Source organism: Cebidichthys violaceus, unplaced genomic scaffold, assembly GCF_023349555.1.
Source record: "Cebidichthys violaceus isolate CVI_PGR_0920_01 unplaced genomic scaffold, fCebVio1.0.p SCAF_4, whole genome shotgun sequence".
NCBI classification, from domain to species: domain Eukaryota; kingdom Metazoa; phylum Chordata; class Actinopteri; order Perciformes; family Stichaeidae; genus Cebidichthys; species Cebidichthys violaceus.
In genome coordinates, this window is record NW_027176594.1 from 12,408,550 (window position 1) to 12,431,297 (window position 22,748).

Sequence of the window (22,748 nt, forward strand, 5' to 3'; positions counted from 1 at the left end):
CATAATATAGTATGTCAAAAAAAGTCATAGTATAGTATTTCAAAAAAAGTCATTGTATAGCATGTTGAAAAAAAACCAGTATAGTATGTAAAAAAAAAAGTCAAAAAAGTCATTGTATAGCATGTTGAAAAAAAACCAGTATAGTATGTAAAAAAAAAAAGTCATCGTAAGTTGAAAAATAGATAAAAAGTCCTAGTACAGTATGATGAAAAAAAGTCATAGTTTAGTATGTTCAATAAAGTAAAAACAAAAGTCATCGTGTGGTACAGTCTGTCAAAAAAGTCATAGTTTAGTATTATCAAAAAAAGTCATAGTATGTTGAAATAAATGAAAAAGCCATAGAATAGTGTGTCAAAAAAAGTCATGAAGCTTAAGCGTAAGTTCAGTGAGGAAGACAATCTTTACTCTCCTTTTCATTCATAGTCTCTCTCTCTCCCTGTGATTATGTAGCGTGCACAGAATGACGTCACACAGGCTCAATCTGGTGCTACACATTTAATGAAGATGCTCTGTAACATACAAAAATATGCATTTAGGTGTACAGTCGCTCCACAGCGCGTTCTACTTCTATCCTGTACAGAGATTCTCATCCTCTTGCGTATTCACGCGAGACTTCAGTGTGGCTCTCCGTCACAGACACTGCTCATATCACAACACTGACACCTACTGGCGATCCACTGGATCTACTGCCTAACATGTAGCTGATAATAAATAACGCTGTACCCTCAATTTGAACTACAATGAACACTTCCTCTTCATAAACACATAGGAAACATAATAAACTATCTTAATTTACATTACACCCAAACAATTATTGTACTTTCTGAACGATATATGACTTGTTGTGCCACAATTACTCAATCAGCTGATTGTGGGCGTTTACTTTAAGTTAACCAACCAGATTCTGCACAGTTTGCTAAAAACCAATCACATCGTAGCTGTCAAACTTTAAAAAGTTGTCATTTCAGCTCACAGCAGATGTGACCCTCCTCCACCCCAGTCACCTCCAGTCAGCATCACAGTCATGCTCCTCATTCATCATCAGATTGCAGCAACTCCCTTCATCACCACCACCACCACCAGTGTCTGGACTCCAGGGGCATTAGGCCTTATCTGACCTCAGCATCACTACCCTCGGTTGTATTACTTCGGGAGTCCAATCACCAACGATTTTGCACTATTCATATTATATGCATGTATAATAAATCATTGTTACATTTTAATGAAGTCTCTCCTGATTGAAATATAGTATGTCAAAGAAAGTCATAGTATAGTATGTCGAAATGAATCCAAAAATGTATCTTATAGCGTGTCGAAAAAGTAAAAAAAATAGTATAGCACTTCAAAAAAAGTAATAAAGTAATAGTATGATATAATATAAAAATTAATAGTATACAATGCCAGAAAAAGTAAAAAAAATAAACAAGTCGTGGTATAGTCTTTCAAAAAAAAGTCACAGTATAGTATGTAAAAAACAGTCAAGAAGGTCATAGTATAGTTAGTCGAAAAAAAGTCATAGTATATCATGTCGAAAAAAGTCATAGTATAGTATGTCAAAAAAAAGCCATAGTATAAAAAAGTCATAAAAAGCCCTAGTATAGTTGGTCAAAAAAGTTTTAAAAAGTCATAGTAAAGTATGTTCAAATAGTCATAAAATGACATAGTATATTATGTCGAAAAAGTTATTTTAAAAAATCATAGTATAGCAGCATGTCAAAAAAGTCCTAAAAAGTCACAGTATAGTACTGTATAGTGTGTCCAAAATAAAAAGTCTTGGTATAGTAAGTCTTGGTATAGCAGTATTTTTTATTTTCATTAGGGAACAGAAAAATAGGGACTACAGTTATCGACAAGCAGAGGTACAAGTACATTGGATCAGTTTGACAATAACAAGATGAAACCATTACAAAGCACCAGCAGTGTCAGCCCTTCCTGGGGTAGCTGAACTTATTTGGGGTGAGTCCTAACATGTTAGCTATCTACAAATGCTTCATAGAAAGTATTGTTACTATCCCATGATACATAGCAATCGAGAAAAAAATTAGTTTACACAGTCTCTGGTTACTATGGAAAAGCAACGCCTTCAAGTGGCTCACCTCTGACCAAGGTGCTGCCCGAGGTACAGAACAAAAAAAAGAGTCATACAACCCCTTGTTTATTAAATGCTGGGCCTTTTTCTGGACTAACCCTCCAATGGCTTGATACATTTTAGTAGTTTTATATTAGTTATTATATTATTATTATTGTTATTTTTTTTTTTTACAGAATCATTTTGGATCAAATTTATTCTATTGTGTCAGCAGGATTATTGCAGGGAGCTCTTAGTTTATACAAGTAGCTGGTTTGTTTTTTTCTACAGTAGTATCATTGTTGATGGGGCACATTTTACAGTTTGTAAAATGTCCAAACTCAGGAAAAAGAGAACAAATAAAAGTGTTTATATTTGGGACAATCACCTAACCTCCATAGCAGCTCAAAGACACAAAGTCAAAAAAAAAGAATGACAGAAAAGGACAAACTGATTTTGAAAATTGGGTTAATGTAATTGAGGATGCTAAATGGGCCAGTAGTTTTGTTTTAGCTGGGGCCCAGAATCCAGAATGCACATTTTCTGTTGCTTCGCTTGGCTCTGAAGATGTGAAATGACATTTGCAGATTAAATTGTGACACGTTGCTTTCACATCACATAGTGTATTATCATTTGAAGTGATGCCACAATATTTCCCAACAGCTTGGAAAAAGTGATGTCATGGTTAAGCCCTGTCTCCTTAAAATGATGTTACCATTCAACAAAACTGCATTGTGAATTACTTTAGGAGGGAAACATATTTTGTCATGGATTCCATTTGCTTTTGATGTATCACAAATAAGTGATTTTCAGGAGGTCAGGGTGGTGGATGGGTCAGAAAGCACAGGGCTTAAACTGGGGGACTGCTGGTTGTGTCTTGTTTAAATGTAGTTGTTTTGTTGCGTTTTTGTCCTGTTTCAATATCATAGTCATTTTAAGCCAAACCGTTTTTAACAAACCTTACAAAGTAGTTTTGTTGCCTATAAAGCTAACAAAGTATTTTTGTAGCAAACGTAATTAAGTGTGCAGTTTAGTTGTATGGGAAGTAATTTTGAAGGAGACAGTTTCCATTTGTCTCTAAGTGTAACATAACAGGAAGATAGCATGCTGTTACAATAATTCACTTCATGTTACTTTTGAGTACAGATTTGAGCTTAAATTCAGCTCGGCCTGTGCATATATCAGCAAATGATCTCTACCTCTTTAACATCCTCTTTATTGTTCGTCTCATGCTGCTGCTTTATCTTGTCTTCACCTTCTGTCTTCTTTCTCTCCTCTTCCTCGTCTTCCTTTGTACCTCCCTCTAGTTCTCCTTCCCTCTCCTCCTCCATCATTGTCCTCCTTCTGTCTCGTAGGGCACAGGGCAGACAGTTTGCCAGGAAGAGGGCAGCAGAGAGACAGAGCAGAGCGAGGACAGCCCCCACACCCACCTCCAGCTCTCTAGCTCCCTGTCCTTCATCTTCCTCCTCCCGTATTCCGTCTTTCTCCTGGCTAGGGGAGAAGTACACAGCGCCCTCCTCCTGGCTTGGCATCAGCACAGCTCTTTCCAGATTGTTCCGACTGACCATCTCTCCGTACCCCACCTGGTTCCAGTGTCTATTAGGTCTCTTCCCACTGATTTTGTCATAATAGTCACTGTTTACATTCTCACTTTCGTCTTCGTCAAAGTTTGATGCATAGATGTCGCTGTCTGATTCACCCTGCGTGCCTGAAATGTCAAGCTCAAACTTTTCACCCTCATCATCCTTGTCCCCTACTGGATGCAGGAAGCCCAGGTCTAGGTTGACTCTTATCCAACCAGATCCTCTTGCCAGCCTCCTTGTCCTGCCTCCTCCTCCAGTGTCCGTCCAATCCCTGTGGCCTTCACTGATAGAGTTGGAGCTGATTGGCTGGTCAATGCAGGTTGAAACCAGAAGTTCTGCAGGCAGTAAAGGCCCGCCTCCATCCCCCTGGGCAAAGATGCGTGGGCTGGAACCGGGCGCCACAACAACTACAGTCTCAGCCAATGATGAGAGACGTAGGAAAAAGGGAAGGTCGCTAAAGGAGGAGAGGAGGGAGGCAGTGTCGTCACTGAACTGGACCCAGACACTGATGGAAGCCTCCTGGAGAGACACAACAGGATATGAATGGAAATAAAATTAGGTCTGACAAGTCTTCTTAACTGTTTTACATTATTACTTTAAATAACTTAGCTAGGTATTTTCAACTAATAAACTGCAAATTCTTTAATAGTGGCTTTAATTTACCTCAACTTCACCAGGACCAGGCCTTTATTAATAATGTCCCCTGTTTTTATAAGCATTTTTGGTCAGATTTTTGTAGAAGCCTCCATGGTTTCTGATCTGTTGTCTCCCCCCCCCAGTCTTTGTCTGATCACATCTAAAGAGGGGTAAAATCGGTGACTTAGCTGCTAGATATATGATTGCATCATCTGCATAAAGCTGGCAGCCGGCCTCTGTAAAACTTCATTTATAAACAGACTGAAAAGCAGCAGACCAAGAATTTAACCCTGGGGAATACCCATTCCATTGTTTAAGTGGGTTGACTTTTCTTGGTCAACTTTTACATACTCCTCTTTAGGAACATCACTGAAGATGTGTCCAGAGGCATCAGTAGATGTATTATGTTCACAGCTCACACCCTAAGTTATCCGTGACAACCAGAAAAGACTGGACGAAAACCATGAAAAATGTGGTGACTACTGGAGAGTCAGTGACAACTCAGAGAGCTGGCGAACGGGGCAGAACGGGCTGGCAATCTAATCTGTGTCCTCTGTGAGGACTCCCAAAAAAAGCAACAATGAAACTAATGGAAAGATACCCCCAGGGGTGCCCAAGGGGGGGAGCATGAGCACCCCAGTCGGACGGACACAACGACATCAGATGCAGGCAACGAACAATTAAGGGTAAGCAGTGTGCATGTGGCAAAATCTGCAAGAACGATGTACGGCTTAAAGATCCACCAAGCGAAGAAGCTGCAGCTAAAGGAAGTCAGAGAGATTGTCTGTAAGGCAAGGGTAAGTGTAACAGACTTGGCAAGGGCATCAAAGATGACTCGGAAGGTGGCTTTTTAGCATTTATTTGCCGCCTCAACAACATGAAACACCGTTGCTTTCTGGTCTCACGTTTTCTATACATCCGCTCCTAAACATGCAAAACAACAGAATTTACACAAAAGGAATGCCGCGCTACGTTGACAGGGCAGCCTGAGATAAAAGTAAATGGCGCCAAAAAGGCTAAATGAAACAGCCACAAAACCTATAATTTGAACTGTCAAAAAGGCATAATGTCATCGCCTTAGCAGTTCATTAAGCGCGTAGCATTTAACAGTTCCATTCCTTGAAGAAAACAACAAAACAGTGCAACAGCTCTTACACACAACTTACCCTCAACAACATGAAACACCGTTGTGAGGGGAAGACGGGACTACAGGAGCCTAGGTGGTACAGAAAAGGTGGGACGCGCTTCCTCAGGAAGCGTGAATCAAAATAAAACAACGCCAAACAAAAATAGCTCAAAAGATAAAATTCACATATTCAACAGAATCGTTAGATGATAAATTAAAATATTACAAATTGAAAATAAGAAATAAAATACATTTTTAACTCTGTTACATAAGCTCCACTCTAGGACCAAGTGGCACTTTGTACAAAGTGTTCAAGAACTGTCCCAATCTCCTCTGTGGAAGATCCCAGGTCAGTAGAGAGTGGCTGAAGGGGTTATCCTTAAGGAGGAAAACTCCACCCAGATAGGCCAGTTTCGCATCATCTCTCTGCTGTGTGTCAATGCTAAGATCTTCTTCAGTGCTGTTTCCAATCAATCTACACCTACCTGGCAAAAAACACCGACATCAACACATCAGTCCAGAAGGGTAGTGTTTCAGGGATGCCAGGCTGTCTGGAGCACACCGGTGTGGTGACACAGCTCATCAGGGAGGCCAGAAAGAACAAGCACAACCTGTCAGTGTTGTGGCTTGATCTGGTAAATGCATATGGTTCCATCCCACACAAGCTGATGCAACTCAGTCTGACCAAACATCATGTCCCCAGCAGGATCAAAGACCTCATCACTGATTACTACTGCAACTTCAGGATGAGGGTCTCTTCAGGAGCAATTACATCAGGGCTCAGAAAGCTGAGCCACATCACATCAAATGTCTCATCCAGGCAGTGTATGATATGCTTCCAAGTCCATCACATCTGCACAGTATAGCAGAGTAACCTACATGCCCACTCTTCTCAATTGAGTATTCCTGGACCACATCCTCAGATGCTGTACGAAAGCTCTCGGACAGGGTCGGTACCGATGGAGGCTTAATCAAGTCCTGAAGACCATTGCTGAAGCCATCAGCGCAGGACTTCAGTGGGCAAAGTGGTCCAGACCCTCCAAGAAGGCAATCACTTTTGTTAGAGCTCGGTCAGATCAGCCCTGGCTTGGTCACCTGGAGGAGGGTGTATGATGTTGAAAGACCCACAACATGCGATGATTCCAGGAACATCACTGAAGATGTTTTCAGAGGCATCAGTAGATGTATGTTCACAGTTTGAAGATATGACTCAAACTAATTAACTGCTTGTTTAGAAAAATCATTATGTAGACAACTTAGACAGGAGAATGGCATAGTTGTCAAATGCCTTCTATAGAAAGAAACCCAGCACTGACGACATTACTTCCATCCAAGGAATGCTTTACATTTTCAATGAAATAACAATTACCAGTATCTGTGGAATATTTTGGTCTTAAACCAAATTGGGTGCATATTTCATTCAGCATTCTCCTCGCCTTCCACTATCTGCATGTTACCTTTTTGCATGAGCACAATCACTAAATCCTGTGCTTATGTGAACTTTTACCAACCAAGTTCAACCAATAATATAATGAAATCCATCTATCAATCAATATGGAACTTTTTGCGACAAGGGAGGTGTGTATGGAGCCACAGTGCTCTGTAGCTTCGTAGCGAGGTAGATTCTAAGCTGCCCACATTTTAGCAAAGCATTTGATTTAATTCCCTCTTGTAATTGAATACTGCTAAAATATCTAATTTAACTGGGGAATACATCATCGTACAGAAGCTAAAGGTGCTCTAACTTCCCTTTGACTGGGTTTTAAATTTACACATTTACACAAATTTACCATGTGTACCAGGTCATTTGAACACCACTTTCTTAGCACTGTGCCTTGTGTACACCACAATGCTATTATCTGAACACTTGCTTTGTTTGAGAATTCAAAGTGTCTTCCCAATGAAGACTTTGTGTTCAGACAAGGTAAATGGATAGTATAGCGCCTTTCTAGTCTTCCAACCACTCAATACACTACATGTCATTCACCCATTCACACCCAGTCACACACAGTGATGACAGGGGCTACCAAGGTGCCACATGCCCATCAGGACTAACTAAATATTCACACCAACATTTATACACTGTAGGCACAGCCTTTGGGATCTTCTGATTGACAGATGACCCTCTCTACCTCTGAGCCACAGACGCCCCAATCAATTATCATAAATTGCCTTTCAGTCACCTGGTGATGGTTGTACAGGATGTTGTAGGCAGTTACTGTTGTTGTTACAATGGAAGGGTGGGTTGGGTTAGCTGTGACTGACATGCCAAGACCGCTGACAACTTGCACAGACAGGTCCCCAAGAGTAACGGGGTCAGAGGTCACAGTGATGTCACATCTGCCCAGCACGCCATCCCACTGCTCAGAGACGACCTGAGAGAAAAAGACAGTGGATAAAGATGATAATGATGATGCTCAGTAAGTGAAGATGTTCAAAGGGAATTGATGTACAACTATCACCTACATGGAGTGATGTCTTTCCTGGTTGTAAACCTATCAGGTTGTTCTGGGCGCCAAGGGAAGCCACTCGAGGGTCCTCTACTCTCAGCCAGTTACGGACCAGCTCTGTAACATCCACGAACCAATCAGATGAGCCCAGGAGGTGTGTGGTTCTGCTATAAGAATCCTGAGCTGTGAACTGAGTCAGAACCTGAACGGAGGAGCGTTGATAAACTGGTACACACCTGAAGAGACAGGACACACATGAAGAGCTAAATGCCTTAACTTATCTGAGTGTGTCTGTGAAATAATACACAGATGCATAGGATCATGCTTGTGTCACAATCCATCAGAAAATACATCAAAAGTTAAACATATTAAACTTGGATCTCAGACTCAGATTTCCTGTGACGTTTCTGACCTCTAGTAGCGCTATGGAGCAGTTTTCCTATGAGTGGGTCTTGACTTTGTTGCACATGCACAAAAGGGTGAATTTTCCCGCACAGATAAACATGGGTGATAAGATACACTTTCCTGTAAATGCTTTCACACTATGTAATTGATCGACAGGGGTCAGTATTTCAAAATGATCCCACAAGATTATTTTGGTTGGATTGGATTAAACTCAGATCTGATCTGAAAACTGGGTATTTCAAAGCAGATCCAAGGAATCCTGATCCTGAAGATTTGAATTTAAGATTTGGTGATCCAATCCTACTTTTAATCTGGACAAAATTCTGCATTTGGTTATTTAAAAATTTAAGACAGAGATCTGGATCAATTTAATGCCAAACTTCAGGATCATTTGGATCCCACCTCAGAGATGGATTTGATGTAGATTGACAAATAGTTTAGGCTTCTCTTATTCTAAATATTTTTATCCAAAATGGTCATTACATTTAAACTTTGTTAATAATCAGTTATGATTATCAAAAAAGAATATGCCTTTCAAATGTCAATGTGTTTTAGTTATATTTTAGTTTGGATAAATGTTATTCAATGAAATGTGTTAGGCCACACTTCTTCCTGAAATCTGCTGTAAATACAAGTGTAACAAATACAGGAAATATGTTTCACTAGTTTCACTTAATCATTGTAATGACATTATTTGTACCAAAACATCCAACATATGTTTTTGTGTGAATTATATTGTCTATTTACATAACCACCAGCTAAACTATATTGGCAGTCTTGGTCTTAGTCTCTAAGAAATGAAAAAATCACGACGGTGATAACAGGAGAATTAATTCAGAACACTCACCACAGGACCACAAAGAGATTAAGGTGAGACATCACAAATTCATACACAGTTAACACTGTAGTGTAGAATGCTCAGTTTCATGACTGTTCCTTTATATCTATTTGTGATGGCCTTTCTTTTAAACCCTCTTTGGAGAAGAGTTGCAAAAACGAGTGATTGCTCTGTTGCATAAACCACAGTAAAGACACAATGGGGCTGTCTCCTACCCTGTCTTTGTGAAGTGGTTCCAGCCATCAATAGCGTTGAGAACAGGGTCTGCCAAGGACACTCGCAGGGGCACTGAAGGAGCCCACACCTCCACACACACAGAGCCACGAAGTGCACCCAGTAGAAACTCCACCACTGCACAAGTGTTACCCAACCCTGATTCGCTGCCATCCACAAAGAGGGTTGAGCAATCGCTGGACACCTGTGGTTATAAAGGACATACAGAAGACAAGTGGAGAAGACTCCCATTAAACTGGCAATTAAAGGACATTAGTACAGTATGTACATTCAGTATGCATTTTGTTGTGTTCTATTTGAATGTTAAAACGTTGTTCGTTGTAGTAATGAACCCACAGAGAACTATCACCAACTCTGTAGTTACCCTCGCCTCTACAGCGTTTTTTTAAAGCCTCTTTCAGGTTATTGTTTTGGTTTCACAGACAGAAACTTTCATGCTTTGGTTCTGTCTCATGGTTCTCATTAACTTTTTTTTCCAGCAGCAGCAGGCAGCTTTTTTCAGTGTTCATTTAGCCGCTAAAAAGCCAAATATTTCCCTCAGGAGTTGGATTAGACCAAAAACAGAACTAACAGAGAGTGGTTTTTGGACTTACATCCATCAAACCAAACCATACGTGACTCCAAATGAATAATAATATTGCTTTGTGTCTGCTGGATGTGAAAATAAGCTGTTTGCTGAAACGTTAGCGGTAACAACTTTATGAGGCAATAATATCTCAGTTTACTGAATATTTAACTTTTAGGTAACGGTTTGATAGAAAAATAAAAAAAACTACTTAAAAAAAACTTTCAAATACTCAAATGTCAGGAGAACAAATATCAGTTTAGCACAAATAACCATATCATTGAACATGGTATGAGTTCTACCATTGTTCATGAGTTCAACATGGCAGTGAATACACTAAAACACACTTTATAATTTCCAAATTCCAAATAAAATCAGCCCATTGCACTGTTCAGTTACTTAGTAATCTAGCTATACCCGCTGGGACAAACTTCCAACAGAATCTTTCCATGCAGAATTCTGCAAACAAATAGGAAGACACAAAAAATCATGGTGACCAAGAAAACGCGTACAGAAAGTGTTACCAAACATTCAATCTCAAGGATCCATTTAATAGCTTTGATAGTCTTTTATGATTTCAAAGACCATCCTTGACCCCAAGGTACAATTGAAACCTGTGATTTTTTTTTTGGAATGGACTTGTTTGTATTTCTTTAAACCCGAAGGCTGGGTCATCAATGTAGGAATGGGTGTGAATGGGTGAATGTCATGTAGTGTAAAAGCCATTGGAGTGGTCGGAAGAATAGAAAGGCGCTCTACAAGTACAAATCTATTTACCATTTACAGTTGTCTTAGCCGGGGCAAAGCACAGAATGCAGTGATGGTGTAGATAGTGCAGATGGCAGAAGGGGAGGAGAATGCTGCGTGATATGCTTGGCCAATGGCGGGCTTATACCACAGTCTAGAGATCTGATGAGTGAGCTATAGCTGTGTCCCAATCCAGCAGCTGCATCCTTCGGAAGCTGCATTTGTAGACCGGTTGAATCACAGCAGCTCTTACGAGGCTGTCCCATTTCGAAGACTCTTTCAATTACAGCCGACGAATGCAGCCTTCTTTTCCCAGATTCGGAAGACACATCTGATGGATCCTTGCGGCCCAACATATCCCAAGATGCATTGCGTGCCGATGAAGATTTGATTTGAATCAACATGGTGACAAGTAAATCAGCAGAGGGAGAAGCGGCAGTATTGTGACGATTTTACAGATAATTTATACTTCCTATTATATTCATAAACGGACCAACAGGAACTCAGATAGAAAGGTTGTGAACCTGAAATATCACTTTTTAAGTCCAGTAACGTTACAAATGTTGAGATTAACTACACGGATAAACTGAACTTGGTGTGAAGCAAAACTAACTATACATGTTGTTATGTTTTAGGTAGCCAGGAGCAAATGGCTGAGTTCATCAAGCTGAGCGGGGAGAACAATGGCCTCTTCACCGGGGCCAAACATTCTGCAACCGCAGCTGGAATTAAGCCAGTAACGCTAGCTAGGTCATTTGCAATATCTCCATTTGACCATCCTGTACTTGAGGTTACAGTTAAATTAGCTCTCATCCTATACAAAGCCTTTACTAATAGGACAACCAGTAGAAAGGACAATACACTTTTGATTTGTTTTTTGTTGCTGTCACAGAGATGACAGTTGTGACTGCCACCTTTTTCGTATTTTTTTAAACCAAAAATAAGGCATCCATGTAAATGATTTCTATGTGAATTTGTGTATATTCTGCTGTGTAAAATTTGTTTGCATCCTTGTGTTAACATTATTGATAATTGTTTCTCTTTTCATCATTTTCTCAATGTGACAATTTTGGAGAAAATGTTCCTGCAGGGGAGGGTGACTTATAGCAAAAATATAAAGTATGTGCATATGTGTTACTACAAGTTAATAAACACGTTTGCTGACATTTGTTTTGCTGTTTTTGTTTTTGTTAACTGTCTTGATTGATTTCCTCTGCCTTAGGATTGCAAAATATACATATTTGTATATATATATGTGTGTGTGAATGAAATCAAATAAAGTTATTGATAAATACATTGTTTTAATTACAAGAACTATAAATGATTGAAAATGAGTTGCAACTGATTGAATTATTAACTGATTATTAATTTAGAAAAACCTTTACAGTATATATACTGTAAAGGTTTTAGTTTAATGTGTGTATATATATATATATATATATATATATAAGGCTTACGGTTTGGTACGCATTACTTTAAGCATTACGCATTTATGCTAAAGCTTAAATTATGGGAAATATAATGTTCTCTCGGTGGAGCCACTGCACTCAACATGGCACCACACCACGTAACAGACAAGCTGCTGTCTGACACTCCCACCACGGAAGAACAACACTCCGGTGAGCCACGTTTGTTCTGGGAGGCACGCTATGCTAAACTAACTTACCAGGAAAACCAACAGCAGCACACACGCTACAAACTCTCCCCACAGCGTTTAGGTAGCTATTCCCTACTAATTCAAACAGGGCTAAAGGTATATTTATAGCCGCAGATATGAGACCCTTCTCTGGAGTGGAAAGTGCAGGCTGTACGAACATGCTTAATGTTGTTTAGCCCTGTGACACTACTCATTCACAAGCTCATTTCGCCAGACCATAATTCCTGCTTTCTAAAAGAAAACAAAAGCCTAAACAGAGAATCAAATGACCGAAGCACCCGCTGCTGCTCTGACAACAGAAAGCCGGACGTCACGGACTACACAAAGCTACCTGACTTTATGACACAAATAGGCAGTCCAGCAGATCTCTTGCCTCCTCCAAAGATCAGAGAGATTGTGACCTTGTGAACAGCAGCCCATGTGTTAAAGACAAAACAGGAGTTGCTGCAGCTTCCTGTACACAAATTAATCCAGAAGTAAAAAAATATGGCATTTCTGCTTTTTTGCTGTATTGAACCATGCCGTACTGAACCGTGGCACCACTGTATTGTATTGAACCAAGCCAAGAATTTTGTGAACCGTTACACCCCTAATATACCTGTATATACCTGGATTCTAGGCGACGGCAGCAGCAAGGGGGGGGGGGGGAGCTGTTGACGCAAACAGGAAGTTCTCTGTAGATCAGACCGTCTCATTTTGGAGACACTTGGTTCAGCCAAAGGCTGCGTCCTCTGAAGGACGCTAGATTGGGACACAGTTAATGTTTTGGCTTAATCTGTCCTAGACAAAGATGATGTTATTCTTCTGAATCTGGGTAACGAGCAAACCTGTACTGTAAAATATCAGACTGATCTTTTGACAGATTTGTTTGTTTTTGAGTGTGTTGCACCTTGACAGTGTTCTCGCTGGTAGAGTGGCACGTGACTGCAGAGGTGACATCTGATACCTTCCCATTATGGTTTATAGCCAGCACAATGACAGGAAGTGACACTGGCTGGTTGGTCAGTATGGCTGTATTAATGATCGTGTTACTCTGAGGATAGAGGATTAGAAAAAATATGTATAAACAGATCAGATTGTATGAATCTTTAAAAATTTGAAAGATTATAAAAATGATGATCCATGGATTGGGATTAAATGAATGTCTGAATAGATGAAGTACCTCTGTGATGGGAGCGATGCTAAAGATGTGTCGATCAGCAAATGAGAAGGTGCTTACTGCTGCTCCATGTGGTGATAGGGGTTTTATATGCCCAGAGTACTCCACCCACCAGTTAGCAGACACCGTCATGGCAACACCGAAGCTCTGCCTCAGGCCGTGGACTGACAGACACACCACCTGCTGTAGTAAAGTGGGACTGCAGGGCAACAGAGATCAGAGACTGAGCTTCTAGTATGTATAGATCTGTCATGGTCCAAACTTTCCTGACATGGTGAAAGTACGAACTGACCAACTATTAACCCAGCAAATTGATTGTGAGTACAAAGAGGCAGCTCTTAGATTGGCACATCGGAAGGTTACTTCAAAGCCATGGCTGAGGAGCTTTTTTTAGTGGCTTAGAGACTTTTTAAACAACCCGTCTCCACTCCAGCTTGCAGCTAGCCTTGACTCCACTCAATTAACCTTGGGATCCAGACACATTTATGCAATGGACAGAGGGGTGTACTAAGAAACAGGTGCAACAGAGCCAAGCTTTCTTTGCGTTAGCTGGCTCAACAAAACCTAAATGCCCAATCAGTGATAATGGGTATCCTGATGGTGGTTATCAACTTTTTTTGTTAAACAAGTTAGCTTCATCAGGCTGTGTGCACGTTACTATATAAGGGGGCATTTAGTGTGTTTGCTGGCTACTGTGTTTGAACTCTTGACCTACTTGTGTGTGTGCTTGTGTGTGCTGTGTTTGTGGCACAGGATAGACACCACGTCCTGTCTGGAGCCTTGGCTTCTCTCCAGGGTCACTGCCCACAGGTCAGAGGTCAGAGTTTTCTGTGCCACCATGGACACCAAGCCCTTCTTCACCTTCAGCCTGAAGACACACACAGATTTTGAATGTAAAACTATCAGAGTGGTTGGTAGCTAGTGATAAAGACTGTAATACAAAACAGCATTTTAAGATTGTGAAAGTAGTGTTGTAGTGATATAATTTTGTGTTTACCTTATGACAACAAGTTCACCGCTGAAGTTAGCTCTTACATTCAAAGACACTCTGATTGGCTGTCCTATCAGGACCGGGCCCCTGTGATAGCGAATCATGACATGGGGGTCCAAGCTAAGCTCCTCCTCTTCCTGCCCGTTCAAACATGTTTCTTCTTCTTTGGTTCTGCTCTGCTCCCTCTCTTCCTCCTTCAGTGTCACTGCTTTGATATGGAAGAGCTGCCTCTGGGACTGCGCTGCTCTGTCCTCCACACATCTGGATTGACGGTCAATTGGTACAAAAGATCGATAGATTTTGGAGAATGGCAGAAAGACATTAATTCTCGGGCAGCAAAAAAAAAGTTCTCTCTACATGTTCCTATTCATTCACATACCCTGGTGGTGTCAGATTTAGGTCGGCCACAGTGTCGGAGGAGGAGTAGTAAAGCTGTATTTGGTTTCTGATGGGAACCCGTTGGTATCTGAGGGCCCATGGAACATGCCCCTGGGTGTCCTCATCAACACCTAGAGGGTATCTGAATGAAAGCATACATTTATTTGTCACACAGGCAACTGATCATCATCATCTACAAAACATAAAGGGAAAACAAGGATCCATGGAAACTGCTTCAAAGACCTCTGTCCATGCACAATTTTCCTGCTATAAATGGAACTCTTCCTCCTGCCTAAACATAATGGGCTTCATGCAACAACCTTTTCATTTTCTCATCCCTAAGGGGCGATTACTCTTTAACCGGGTTCATTCACTTCCACTTGTTCATAAATTAGACCCATTCTCTTGTTTTTTTTGTCATGTTTTTCCAACACATTCTCACACCAATACATCAAATAATGCAGCTTCGTCAGTGGCATTAAGTTCCAAAGTATGACGCTCTTTGTACTCCTCTAGCGTCACTTTTGCATGTCTCAGTGACCGGGTGTCCATATACGCTTGTTACAACATAAACTCCAACCCTCACAGGAAGTTAGGTTTATGTAACAAAACCAGCATGGTCGGCTTAGACTTGACTATGTATGTGAATACCACATGTGAGTCACGTGAGTGTGACTAATGACACTAATGACTTGTGTGACTAACGACTGACGTGAAAGAAATTACGAAGGTCTGTTTTGTTTGACCCATCCACCTCCCCTCCTGCCTGCCCTGTGTGGGCTATTGCTTATTTAACCTATGTTAGTTACTTTAATCATACGCAAATTTAGCATGTATACGTGACGCACCCAGTCTAATGGGTGTGTCGCGTATACATGCTAAATGTGCGTCGATGTCTGAGGAGCACTGGCTTGAATTACCCTTGAATCCTTCTTTATGACAACAAATTACTCTCCTCTGTCAGCTTGAGCTCTTACAGCCCTATAGTAATATCTACTACTGAAAGTATCTGTCTCTCCCGGTCTTTATCCAAACTGAAGGCAAGGTATGTAGACTCACTTGACGTAGATCTTTTCAAAGAATTACTTACAAAAGTGCTGAATTTAGTAACTTGGCGTCCAACAAGGCAACAGGATCACTATTAAAACATTCCAAAAGTATTATGAGCTTGGATAAACCACATACAACAATCTTCTTCAGCACTGCAAATAACTCAAGTTAATAATGCTGATCGTCCGTCCGTCCACCCATCCATCTATCCATCCATCTATCTATTCATCCATCCATCCATCCATCCATCTATTTGCTTCCGCTTATTCAGGGCCGGGTTGAAGGGGCAGCAGGCTTACAAGGGTGTTCCAGACGTCCCTCTCCCCAGAAACGCTTTCCAGCTACTCCTGGGGAACCCTGAGGCGTTCCCAGGCCAGACGAGATATGTAACCTCTCCAGCGTGTTCTGGGTCAACCCCCTGACCAGTTGGACATGCCTGGAGAACCTAAAAAGGGAGACTAATTTCGGCCCCTTGTATCCACGATCTCATTGTTTTGAAAGCTTTGCTTTCCGGCTTAGCTCCCTCTTCACCACAACAGTTCGGTACAATGCGCGCAGCACTGCTGAGGCTGCACCAAACCTCCTGTCCATCTCGCACTTTATTTTACCCTCAGTTGTTAACAAGACCCCATGATACTTGAACTCCCTCACGTAGGGCAGTGACTAACTTCCAACCCGGAGGGTGCAATCCACCGTATTCTAGCAGAAAACCATGGCTTCAGATTAAGAGGTACTGACTCACATCCCGACTGCTTCACACTTGGCTGCAAACTGCCCCAGTGCGTGCTGAATGTCACTTTCTGAAGGAGCCAATAGAAGTACATCATCTGCAAGAAAGCAGGGATGAAAATCGGATGTCCCCAAACCGACACTCTCTCCCACCCGGCTGTGCCTTGAAGTCCTGTCCATGAAAATCACAAACAGGATTGGTGACAAGGGCCAACTCTGGCAGAGGCCAACACACACTAAAAATGTGTTCGACTTTGCGTTGAGTATCCGGACACAGCTCTCATTTTGGTTATACAAAGACCGTATGGCTCGTAGCAACGACCCAACGTACACTGTATTTCCGCAGTGCCCCCCACAGGACTGCCCGAGAGACACGGTCATAGGCCTTCTCCAAGTCCACAAAACACATGTAGACTGGATGGCCTAACTCCCATGACCCCTCAAACAGACCTACAAGGGTAAAGAGCTGGTCCACTGTTGTACAGCCAGGACGGAGGTTCGACAATCGGTCGGAGCCTCCTTTCCAGTACCCTGGAATAAACTTTCCCGGGGAGGCTAGGCAGTGTGATCCCCGTTAATTGAAGCCTACTCTCTGGTCCCCAATTTTAAAAATGGGAACCACCACCCCAGTCTGCCACTCCACAGGCACTGTCCCCAACCTTCATGCAACGCTGAAGAGACGTGTCAGCCAAGACAGCCCATGTCCAGAGCCTTCAGCATCTCAGGGTGAATCTCATCTACCACTGGCGCCTTGCCGCTGAGCAGCTTTTTGACCACCTCAACAACCTCTGCCAGGCATATGGATTCCCCTGTGTCTTCAAACTTGGCCAGGTTGAAGATTCTACCAGTGGGTTCTCAAGTTGCCGGCACTACAGGCACAGATGCCGATGACCTTCTGACTACAGCTCCAAGCAGCTGCTTCCACAGTGGAGGCTCTGAACATGCCTTACTTGTAATCCATGTCCCCAACCTCCCTGGGGATACACAAGAAATTCTTCTGGAGGTGGAAGTTGAAGATCTCGTGAACAGGGGTCTCTGCCTGATCTTCCCAGTTTACCCTCACCATTCGTTTGGGTTTACCTGGTCTGATGATCAGTTGACAGCTCTGCTCCTCTCGTCACCCGAGTTTCCAAAACATACGGCAGCAGATCTGATGATACGATTACAAAGTCAATCATAGAACTTTGGCCCAGAGTGTTGTGGTACCAAGTACACTTATGAACCGTCCTATGCTCGAATATGATGTTTGTTATGGCCAATCCATGAATAGCACAGAAATCGAACAACAAAGCACCCCTTGAGTTTAGATCAGTAAGGCCGTTCCTCCCAATCACCCCCTCCAGGTTTCTCCATCTTTACCCATATGAGCGTTGAAGTCCACCAGCAGAACTATAGAGTCCCCAGTTTGCGCCCTTTTCCAGAACACCACTCAGAGACTCCAAAAAGGCAGGGTACTCCGAACTTCTGTTCAGTGCATTGGCACGAATAACAGTCAGAGACTTTCCCTCTCGTCTTGCAGTCATATAGAGGCAACCCTCTAATTCCCCGGGGAAAACTCCCATACAGCGGCGCTCAGCCTGGAGCTCGAGCAGTTGAGAAATCGCTCTTTTTCGCTCATCTCCAGCTTTATACTTTTCTGCAAATGCTGTGTGCTTGTTCTGGAAGTTGTTTGCAAATTTCTCGCCACAAATCAAGCATACAGGTAAGCCAGCATCGATGGCAGAGAAAGCAAATTAATACGTCCACGCAGAATTAAACTCTCTATTTTCCTCTGTGACTTTTCTTTTTTTATTTGATTTATCCACTGATAGTTTACTGAGAGCGGGGTTCTACAAATCATGATTAGCCACTTGCAGGGAAAGGTGCTTGAAAGTGATGTAATAGGATGTGACGCACATTTTATTTTGACAAAATATTTAAAAAAATATATTTTCAGTGACACAGTAACACCTCAAACTCCAAGATAAGAGTTTGAAAGCTCCGGGGTGGCCTCGTAAACGCATACGTTTAGAAAACTTGATTGTTTTTTAGCAGCCACGTTGTGTCCCTGATTAGTCACACATTACAGGTGTTGCTGACCTTGTTGTCTTTACTAGCAGCTGTTGTCCAGTTGAAGTCTGCATTTTTGCAGAGGAAGCAGCTGTTATTGGAGCGATTAGTGAGTGGCGTGTCTTGTGGCGTTATCAGACCTACGGTCTGAAGTCATGGTTAGCGGCTTTGAGGACGATGGACAGAAAACGGAGGACTTTCCTGTCCTCAATAATGCTTATTTTGTTCTGCACAACTATTGTGAAGTCCGCAGATAAAATGTAAAGGAACAAAAGCAGTAATTGCTCTCCAGTAGGACAGAGACTTCAGCCACCAGCACAGCTACGAGTGAGAACAGACAACAACAAAACTGAGATGGAACGAGTGAGAGACATGTGTTGACCAAATTTATGGACCTATAATCTAGTAAACCTTTATGTGTAAGTGTTGATTTTAAAGTAAATTTGATGTGTGAGAGAGAGAGAGATAGAACAAGACCCGCAACGTTGTAACTAAGTCTGAAAAATAAAACTTCTAAAACTTTCTACGAAATTTGTCTGTTTGAGCTTATAGAGGAAGATTTTAGAGGAAGATCTTAAGTATCAAGCACGACCTTCATTCTTAAAGACTACTTTATTACTCTGCCATATTTTTTTAACTTAGCAACCAATCTACTTCCTGTTTACACCGACACCAACTCGCATGCAGTGTAAGTGAATAGTCACGTGATATTCGTTTTCAGGCGTTTTAGTCCGGACGGAAATCATTTCGAAAACGATGCTGAAACACCGTGTGGACGGAGATCGTTTTTGTTTGTTAGAACTCCGTTTTAAAAACGAAAACGTATTAGTGTGGATGTAGCCTCAGGGAGCCGCAACAGAGGAGCTGAAGAGCCACATGCGGCTCCGGAGCCGCGTGTTGCTGACCCCTGCCCCATCCCTTCGAGTGGTAGGTCCACAAGGCGGCAGCTCCATTCTTTTTTTTTTGATGTGCCAGGCCAAGCCCCATGTACCAAGGCCTGGCTACCAGACGCTTGCCGGTGAGCTCCCATCCCAGGTCTGGCTCCAGAGGGGGGCCCTGGTTTTCCCTTTTCTGGGTGAGGTGCGATGGTATAACTATAAATCCTCAAACAATCAATGACCAATTCAAGGACTTTTATGCTTTGTTATAAACTTCTGATGGCTCATCTGAACCCTTCGCAGTTGGTGAAATTAAATGTGCTATAATGTTGATGTGGAATGGGAAATGCCCAGGCCCTGATGGTTTCCCAGAATTTTTAAAGGTATTTGCTGATAAACTATCCACCACCTTTATCCCCCATAAATATGTCTAAGGAATCATTACAATCTGGCACACTCCTAAATGTGCTTATTTATTACTTTACCAATTGTCTTTTCTCCCTTATTGTTGCAGCCATTGAGCCAGGTTGTAACATATGGGGATTCGTCCTAACTTGATTGACCAGCTTTAGATTTGTGTAGTATTTTGCTGCTGCTCAGGGCAGACGCCCCTTGATTACAAATCTTTTTTGTTTAAATGTAATTTCCCCCTTCGCTGTTGCGACTGACTCAAGATCTCCACTGTTGGTCTTTCTTTCATCTATCTCTTGCTGGCAGGATCAATACCAAAATATTTTAAATAATTTTTTACCATTACTTGATAGCTCCATTTCTCAGTTCATATAGAACAAAATAATCCCCAGAATTCTAAAAGGCATTCAACAAAAAACAAAGAAATAGCATTAGCATTATCTTAGTTCTTATTTTAATACTGGGCTGTAAACATTAAAACTATATTTTATATATGCTGCATGTCTCTCTCCATGTTCCAATGTTATTATAGTTAAAGATGAAATAACAGTAACAACTATTCTATTCTCTATACACTCCAATCCTCTGTTCCCTCCCTCTAATACTGTTAAGAGTTTTTGTATCCTGGTAAAACCATGGGATTGTCTCTGTAAAGTATCTTTGAATGAACATTTGCATCTTTTAATCAGTTAGTATTAACAAAGCTTTAGTTGACTGTTTAGCTTCCTATACCACTGACCATTCCCTGCTTTCCTATTATGTTGATATTTTAAGTCTTCTCACATTGCTAGTGAGGTGTGCAATCTTGATGCTCTGGAAGAGTCCTTGTCCCTCTCTCATACCCACTGGATAAAAGATACCTTCTCCTTTGTGAAATTAGAAAAAAATCAAATACTCCATTTGTGGCTCTAACATAAAATCTTCTAACATTTGGTTACCCTTCATTCATTTGGATAAACAATTTAGAACAGAGAATCAAACAGACTGAAATATTTGTCACTGCTCTTCTTTGAAAGAGGCTATAATGAAATCATTGCACCAAACGTTTCAGAAACTATTAAGATAGGCTAGCCAATATAAACATCTCCAAGTAGAAACCCAAAAGTATGAACTTTAACATTTGCATAATATGTCTCTGTTAAAACTTCACCTCAGGGAAGGAGAAGTATGCTGGTGGTTGACAAGGTTGCCGTGATGATGTCCTCTCCGCTGCCGTTCTCGCTTCTGCATCCGGCGACGGTGGTGGGGGTTACTGTGCCACTTTTCCAAATCCTGATGTGATTGGTTGGTGTGTTGATCCTCAAACCAATCATTAGGCAGTGTCAGAGTTACCACGCAAAGCCCTAGAGGAGGCTGGTAAACAGGACAGACAGATGGATAGACAGATAAGAGTTAAGAAAGGGAAGTGGTGTAATGAATAAATGAGAAGAAAAGAGCAAAAACACTAGGTAGAGATATAATCTGGTCCTCACCTCTGTGATACAGGAGGCTTTGTGCTCCTCAGTCTCCTTGAAGGCATGTAGGGTGATGCAGGTCCCTCGGGTACTGTTGTCACCCCGCTTGTGGAACAGCGTCCTCACCCTGAACCTCTTCTGCCTGCCCTTATCAATCTCTCTCTCCACATGCTCTGAGAGGAGAGAGGCGGACAGAAGGGTAGAGAGAGAGAGGAGAGGCTCTGATATGAGCTGTGGAAAAAGAAAGAGGTATGTTACTAGTTAGCTTGAGCAGTTTCAGAATTAGTAAACATTCACATCATCAGTGAACTTCCCCACAAATCTCTGTCTGGTCATTTTTCAAATACCTGTGTAACTGAGTAAGGGCCAAATGAAGCCTGGAGACCTGGTCTGGGAGCCTTGCCAGGCGGGCGCAACATGAACAGGCTCTGAGAGAAGGAGAAGGGAGTGGAGTTGGAGAAAAGAGGGCCCAGCTCCACCTGAGACAGAGGGAGGAACTGCCAGGCTGGAGGGACAACCGACATGTAGACCGGCAGGGAGAGAGGGAGAGGAGGCTGCATGAAGGATGAAGGGACTGGGGGAATAAAAAGGAAAGGATAGTATTAATTAGTAATCATCAGTAATCATTATATAAAGCAGATGTCTTAAAACAACAACAAAACAAAACAACACTGGCTCGATGTGGGAGTGAGGTGATTGAGACAGGAGAATAAGTTCAAGGGCAATTGGTGGACAAGTAGAGAATGGAAATAGGTTTGGGTTAGTTAGAATGTTGCTGGAGGGAGTGACAGAGAGGAAGAATGTAAAATCTGGACTGCATCGTTTAAGAAAAAGGTGAAAATAGAAAAGTTATGTGACAGAATTCATGGCTGAAAAGAGCGGGACAAAAACATCAAGGAGCAAACGGCACTAAAGCTGGAATGAACAATAAATATTTCCATAAACAGATACACTCTCTCTACTGAGTGAGTACCACAGACAAACAAAAAATCAAATGACCATAGAAAAGACTCACCCAAAATCAAAAAGAGCAGCAGAATGCTAACTCCTCTTCTGCCCCAGCACACACCGGCCCTGCTGAAATCTGCCATCTTAACAGACCTGATGCAAAAATATGAAAAAAATTAAATATTATCATCCAGTAGAAACATTTAATACACATGCAGTAAATGTTTGACATTTTAATTACTCAAGTCTATTTCCCTAACCCTAGTTGTACTTTAGAACGTATCCATTTACTTGCTTCTTCTGTAGCTTTCAACTGAAACACAGGTCTTCATCTGCAGGTCAGCTGTGAAGCTCAACTCTTAAGCCAATATGGAAGGGAAGTCCTTAAAGTC

General features: G+C 41.7%; 1 protein-coding gene across 1 annotated transcript; it reads right to left on the reverse strand.

Annotated features, from left to right (window-relative positions):
- Positions 1–1,823: 1,823 nt before the first annotated feature.
- On the reverse strand, positions 1,824–22,506 carry tmem132a (transmembrane protein 132A). The gene is made up of 13 exons (XM_068727167.1): positions 22,424–22,506; positions 21,756–21,982; positions 21,427–21,639; positions 21,105–21,307; positions 14,839–14,979; positions 14,466–14,720; positions 14,184–14,336; positions 13,472–13,667; positions 13,199–13,342; positions 9,322–9,524; positions 7,880–8,099; positions 7,597–7,788; positions 1,824–4,170 (listed from the first exon to the last, which is right to left on the reverse strand). Exons 1-13 carry the CDS (start codon positions 22,497–22,499, stop codon positions 3,250–3,252), a joined length of 3,144 nt encoding a protein of 1,047 aa, XP_068583268.1. The 5' UTR covers positions 22,500–22,506; the 3' UTR covers positions 1,824–3,249.
- Between the last annotated feature and the right edge of the window lie 242 nt (positions 22,507–22,748).

What these genes read in the sequence shown, in the direction of transcription:
- tmem132a (XM_068727167.1), bottom strand. Translation starts at nt 22,499, where the DNA reads ATGGCAGATTTCAGCAGGGCCGGTGTGTGCTGGGGCAGAAGAGGAGTT. An exon ending in CTAAATCTGACACCACCAGG is followed by an intron (nt 14,721 to 14,838) that starts GTATGTGAATGA and finishes CCGTCAATCCAG; the next exon opens with ATGTGTGGAGGACAGAGCAG. An exon ending in CCAGCGAGAACACTGTCAAG is followed by an intron (nt 9,525 to 13,198) that starts GTGCAACACACT and finishes TTATAACCACAG; the next exon opens with GTGTCCAGCGATTGCTCAAC.